General features: G+C 46.9%; 1 protein-coding gene across 1 annotated transcript; it reads right to left on the bottom strand.

The window, feature by feature from the left end:
• Nucleotides 1–5,722: 5,722 nt before the first annotated feature.
• On the bottom strand, nucleotides 5,723–6,655 carry LOC123067814 (cell number regulator 2; the record flags this gene model as incomplete). The annotated part of the gene is given in 2 exon segments (XM_044490442.1): nucleotides 5,723–5,992; nucleotides 6,092–6,655. Coding segments are annotated over 2 exon segments (564 nt in total). The 3' UTR covers nucleotides 5,723–5,912.
• Between the last annotated feature and the right edge of the window lie 301 nt (nucleotides 6,656–6,956).

Here is a 6,956-nt window from a genome sequence, read left to right as displayed (position 1 = left end):
TGGTGGCATTCTTAAAAGTTGTTACATCAGCACATCAGGACCAGTTGGCCCATAACACACTGGCGAGGCCCAGCTTGGCGACAGACGTACGAAAATTACCCGGGACCGATCGACGACGTACATACAGAGAAGCGCTAGCTAGTTGTTGACGTATACGAAACCTATTTTTATTTTAAGCTAACCACTACCCCCACAGGACCAGCTGGCCCATATAACTTTATTTAAAAAATAGGCCCATATCACGTGGATTTAGGCCCAGCTGGGCGACGCAGTAGGGATAACGATTCAAACACCAGAGCTAGTTGGGGACGCAGTAATATTAATACCACCTTGTCAGATAGAAAAAGATAGATGAGACGGACGGACAAAAAAACTGAAAGCGTAAATTCACGTGAAGAAGCGTATTGTGACGGTGAACCCACGGAGTCAATCCGTGCTTTATTATTAGGGATAGACTAGCACAAATGCCCGTGCGTTGCAACGGGAGAAAACATTGATCATAAGAAACTGTGTCGTGGGACAATGGACGCTCATGAGAAAAAAGATGGATCATTTGAGAATTGCGCATGAGCTCATGACATGGGGCCGGTATTACTCCGAGTAAATTTATGTTTCTGAACCAGAAAAATTAGCAATATCAATAATCTTAAGTAATAGTAGCAGCAAACAAACCAACCTAGAATAACAATTGCAGCAGCAAGCAATTCCAAACATCATTTTGGTCCATTTAGCAGACGATGAGAGCGTTGTGGGTGAAGAGGGATGAATGTCCTGAGGAATTCGATCGGTGCCTTCCACTTTGCAGCATATTCTTTGAGAGTTTAATAACTGCTACTTCTAAATGGTGCATCATTGTAACCTTTACAAAATTATTACATGTCACTAAGGTGATGGACCAAAGGTTTATACATGTGCACTTTGTGAACCTCCACTCATTTAATCAGATTGGTAAATTCACGTGTAGTCGATGTGCAGAGTTTATCCCAATCACTACAAATAACCACCATCCGTCCCAAAGCAGAGGAATATTCTAAATCTGAAGGTACCGGTAGTTAAGTTCTATTTTTTTGATAGAAAGCTAAAACTCAAATTGTTGACCGTACTGGTTTACAGCCAACGACATCCATAATGCTTGATTAAATCAGCTAAAACAGCTTTTGGCTCTAACTGGTATACTTTCAGACGACCCAGATTGAATAACCAGCTACTATCAGTTTCTAGAACGCCTACATTGGAGCTCCTTTACAGTACCCCAAAATGAATATGAACCCTCCATTTCTCTTGATCCAATGGTGGATGTCTATTGGTACTCCAACGTGTGCATGAGAGAGTACCTACTAAAAAAGTGAGGGAGTACCTTCTGCTTGGGGGTAAAATAGTATACAAAATTTTATTATTATTCTCTCATTGGTACATCACGGCTGATACATATTCGACTCGATCGCTGGAACCCTAATTCTTCTCCTAAAAAAACCTAATTCTTCAATGGGATAGGCGCCGGCGGCCACTGTGGTCTGCACACGTATACAAGAGACAGACGGCCTCTGGGCCACAGACTTGCTGGAATGGCATGGACTGGGGAGTGGGAATGTTCGACGACCAGGGCCGGGTGGCGGGGCCGTGGCCGCCACGACCGCCACGGGCGCGTTGGGGAGAGCCATCTTTCTCGCGCAACTGGAATTCTAGAAACTCGCCCGCGCTCAAGCAGGATGATGACTAGGGCGAGGCGGGATACTCAGGCTGGGTGGAGATCTATCACGTCAGCTCTCCAGCCTGAATGCCTGATATCTCTTGCAGGCTGATTAAGTGATGGACTTCTTGCGAGCCTATCTCTTGCGTGTATTTCACAACAATGTATATCTGTGTTCTAATTTCCTTTGTAGTACACTAGGCCTCTTTTGGTTCATAAGATAGGATTATCATAGGAATAGGAATCTTGTAGGAAATGAGATGACATGTATCTCAAATCCTATGAGTAGGAATAGGAAACAAAATGTCATTTGGTTAACACCAAAGGAATTTTTCCATTGAGTCTAGGCTCTTTTTTATTTTCCTATGAAATGTGGAGGATAAGAACCAATCCTATGTAGGAATAGGAATCCATTCCTATGAACCAAATGGCTCTAAAGAAAAAAAATCCTATAAGAATCCTATCCTCTAGAATTCCTATGAAATTCCTCTAAACCAAAGGAGGACTAGAGATTTTGTGTGGATTTCCAGAACTTGTAGTCTGATCGGTAACTGTTATCCACTCCACTCGCTCTTGATCAGTGCAAGGAAGCAATGGCGCGGTCGTCATGAAGACATATAACAGCGCTAATGTGATGGCGGCTGCACTGGTGATCTGATTAGAAATCAGAGAAGGACCTAATTAAGAGTTGAAAAGACTAAACTGCCCTTATAAGTGGAGGGTTAGATTTAAGTGGTACTCCATCTCTGCTAGAGGGAGTACCAGGGTACCGTAAAAAAGCTCCTACATTGAAGTGACACAACTTCAAGAGACGTTAATTAAACAATTCAAGGAGAACTTCATGCGACTTTTGACATGACTAATTTTGTTCATGTAGGAGATAGAAACAAGTAAAAGATGACTGTTGACCCTACAAAATCCTATTATAAGATAAACCCAAAGTTTAAATTTGTGTCACATGAGTATATTTGATTAACTTTAAAGAAAGTGTCACTGGGCACATTAACGATTTTGGCAGGAGAAATGCTTGCTCCGTACAGTGCTCAAAGCAATCAGATTAATTAACATGTATACCCAGTTACTTACAGAAGATGATTCAAGATAAGTTGATTACCTTCTCAAGCAGCCCCCTGTGTTCTGCTGCTTCCTGCAGCTCATTTGTGTGCCTAGCTCTAAGCTCCTTTTCTTCTTCTTCAAGCCGTTTGGCTTGTCCTGCTTGTAATGCCGCCTCCTCCTTAATTGCTAGGTACTACTGTCTACTTTCAGATGCTCTTCGTCTATCCTTTTCAACAGATCGGCTCAGCTGTCTGTGTTCTGTCCTAAGAATTGTAATCTGCATAACGACCAACATTCATGAAGATTTATAGGAATGTCACATGTTTTTAGTCTCAGAAGAAAATGACGCACAAACCTGAGTCTCCAGAACAGTTATGCGGGACAAAATTTTGTGACAGTCTCTCATTTATAGACCGCTCCTTTTCTTCTGAGGCAGCAGCTTTCGCTTCCGCTTCCTGAATATTTGAGTAGAACAGATAAAAGTAAAACTATGTCGCTGAATGTTTCTGGCTTTCTCCCTGATTCCGTTAAAACAAGATAGCAGACATCTTTGTATGTACTATTAATTGCTGAAAAGCATAAACAACTGCACAAAAATAGCTACTAATGGGGCCATTCCTTGTGATGCCCCTAATCAACTACGTTTATAACAATTAAATCTCATGTTGTAGTTCTAGTTATCTTCGTTATTTTTCCGCCCTACTGCTAACAAAAAAATCAGGAGAGTAGACATGAAGACGAGAGTTCAAGGTTCTCTCCACTCCAGCCCAAGCTTCTTCCTTTCGAGCAGCTGACTCCTGTTAAAAATCAGAAGAGAGTAGACATTGAAGCTCAATTCATCGGCCGTATCCCGCAACCGCAGCTCGAAGTGGTTTGGAAGGCAAAGGCAGAGGGGGAGGTTAAGTTCTACACTTGGCTCCTGCTTCAGAATAGAAATTGGACAGCAGACAGGCTTGCACGTCGAGGCTGGCCTCACAATCCTATCTGCCATAGCCAGTATGCGAACTAAAGTAGTTAAGAAATGAATATCAGCTAAGTTACAATACACACATTAGCTCCAACTAAAGCAGGAACTCAGCGGGTAGCAGAGGACTTTGGCTCCAACTAAGCAGGAACTCAACCAAGGCTTGTTAAGGTCATACAGCTTACAAATACGGAAATACCACAATAAACTGGAGATGAGAGACCCCATATCGAAGCTGTGGATGTGACTCTCATTTACAAGATTTGTTTGAAATGTTTATTATGTCATTATTATCTACGTTCTGTAGCGACCGTCGGAAATTATATATTTTCTGATGTCGCATGATCATTGGAGTCATAATTGCAATGACCGTCACTGATAAAGAATACTCAACATGGTGGACCATACTGTATGGTAATATTAATACTCCCTCCGGTCAATACTACTTGTCGTTGCTTTAGTAAAGTTATACTAAATCTACGACAAGTAATATAGATCGGAAGGAGTACATGAAATGGTCACAAGACAATAGTTCAAATGATAAAACTGGTAATTTCGTATTTTCTCAACATAATAACGGAATAATTTGAGTAATGCAAAGTCAACAATTGTTCACACATAAGTATAAAAGAACAGGCATAAAAACGACAATTCTGCATACCTTTAGCCATGACCTGAGTGATAATCTCGTCCTTTTCTTTCAAAAGCGCGGCTGCGTCACTTTTCTTATTTTGCTCTCTCCTTAATTTATCTCGTTCCTTGGTTAGTGCATACATCTACACATTGAGGCAAGCACATTACAAACATTTCGATAATAAGCCCAAGATAATCTTGATGAAGAAGAACACTAAGGAAAAGATATGTCTCAGAAACAGTACACAAAATGCCACATTAACTTAGAAGATTCCCGCTGCAACATTTAATGATCCTAACTAATACCTCACCGGGGCTACCCTCCTCCTCCTCCGCCGCCGTGCCTCCCTCGCCAGTGCACTGCACCATGACCATCGGCGAGGCCCCATGCCCTTTACATGAACATGATGCGGGAGGAGCAGTTCAAGGAGGCGCAGACCAACGCCGCCTATAACCACCATCTCCTACAGGAGCCCCCGCAGGCGAAAGAGCAGCTCGGCGCATGCGGGGCGGTCACGCCGAATGCAGGCCTGGTGGAGTAGGAAGCGCTGCTCCAGTCCTACCGCTTCGCCCGCAAGATCCGCCTCGCCAGCTGGCGGTACCGATAGCGGGTGGCGGAGGTAGCCGCCGCGTCCAAGGAGTGCGGTGAGGCGAGCGAGGCGCTGTTCGGCGAGACTGACGAGGAGGAGAAGGACAACATCGAGGCCGCACCCCGCCGCCACGAGCACGAGGCTGTCATGTCCGCGGGCGCCGCCGGCAGCGAGGAAGAGTAGTGTACGGTAGGTCACCGCCGCTCGGGTCCCAAGAAGGACACCGCTCCTCCCCACCCGTTGACGCCAAGTTTGGTGGGTTGAACATCGTCGGACGATTAGCCGCTTGGCGGCGACGTGGAGGCGGACAGCTTCGCTTCCTGGGGCTCCGGAGGCGGAGGTTATGGAGACAGAGCTGGAGAGCGCCGAGGCGGAGCTGGAAAAAGCGAAGCTTTGGTTCTCTGGGTTCATGGTCGTACAAAGGGACGACGACCATTTAGATTAGGTATTAATTATACCTCCAGAGCCGGACTAGCACCGCTTAATTGATATAAATGTAACGAAATTCGCTATGTTTATATGAAATCTGATCGTGTTTGGTTTATCCAAACTTCAAAAATAAAAATATAGTTTTTAATCTGTTTGAACGAATTTCGTCTAGTTAATTCGAACTGTTGGCAGGATGTATGCGGCTAGCGTTGGATGGCGTCCTCCCGCATCCGTCTATGTGGACTGGTGCCCCTGTCCGCAGACGGATGCAGGAGAAAATTTACGGATCGTCGTTGGAGGTGCCCTTATCCTCTTCTCCTCTTAATATAAAATACGCATACTCATGCATATTCTAGATAAAAAAAAGGGAAAATACGTTTGCAGTAACATTACACAAAGTAGTAGTCGTGTGTTACACAGTATTGTACAGAAACCTGCAAAGTAGGTAACACCGGCACCGCAAAGACGCCGAATAGCATGGAGATTACTTCTTCTACTACATAAGGACGCACACTTTAGACGTGTCTTGGAGAACAAAAGCACAGATCGATCAACGGGTCATCCCTGGGTGCATGAGGGGTGGCATGGTCGCCGGAGTGCGTCCTTGCCTCTCCATGTTGGCGTGCCATCCTGCATGCAGAGGTTCATGTCGCCGGTTAGCACATAACTAATCCAATTAGGTTACATATATAGACATATAGAGAGATAACATTAGCAGTAGGTGCGCACCGAGGTTCATGTCGAAGCCCCTCTTCTTGAGCTCGCGGTACTCCTGGCAGAGCGCGCAGGGCTCGCAGCACCAGTGGATGCAGCAGTCGGCGCAGGGGCTCTCCTGCAGGCCGTAGTGCGCGCGCATCTTGGAGCGGTAGAAGCAGGAGTAGACGCACTGGCAGCCGGTGAGCAGCATGATGAGCGCGTAGAGCGCGCCGCTCGCCCCGCACGACGTCGACCCGCGGTCGATGATCTCCGCCACCTGCCCGAACGTGATGCACGGGCACAGGCACGTGATGCAGCAGTTGCCGCAGTCGTCGAAGCAGTCGCACAGCCCCGTCGACCACGCCGCCAGCGGCGCCTGCGCCTGCATCGCGAACGCCGCTGTCGCCGGCGCCGCCTGGTAGTACGCGCCCGGGCCACCGCCGCCGCCAACGCCTACGCCCGTGCCGCCGCTCATCGGGAAGCCCGTCGCCGGACCATCCTCCGGCTTCGGGTACATGGCGACCTCTTGTGCACGCGAACTACTACAAGACAGGAGGAGCCAAGCGAAACTGCCCACCACCGTTGGCGGTTGTGCCGTGGATGGCCTTGGACTTGTTCCGGACGGGGCGGGCGAGGGGTATTTTATGGACTAGTACTGGCTGCCTGATCGACGACGCAACACACCACGGCCACGCGATGATAACCATGCATACGGTCCACCGATACAGGCTGTGGCTGGCCGTTCATGTCCACTGGTTGACATGACAATGACAGCGTGAGCATCGTCTGCATTTCTAAGAAACTACGTCGAGCGTCGTCTGGCTCGCGACATTTCTGGCGTGAGGCGTGAAGACTGAGGAGATGAGCCGGGGCAGACCGGAGATGGAGATGCGTGTGG

Source organism: Triticum aestivum, chromosome 1A, assembly GCF_018294505.1.
Source record: "Triticum aestivum cultivar Chinese Spring chromosome 1A, IWGSC CS RefSeq v2.1, whole genome shotgun sequence".
Lineage (NCBI taxonomy): Eukaryota > Viridiplantae > Streptophyta > Magnoliopsida > Poales > Poaceae > Triticum > Triticum aestivum.
The sequence above is the reverse complement of the archived record's forward strand: the minus strand, read 5'-3'. Positions and strand labels throughout refer to the sequence as shown.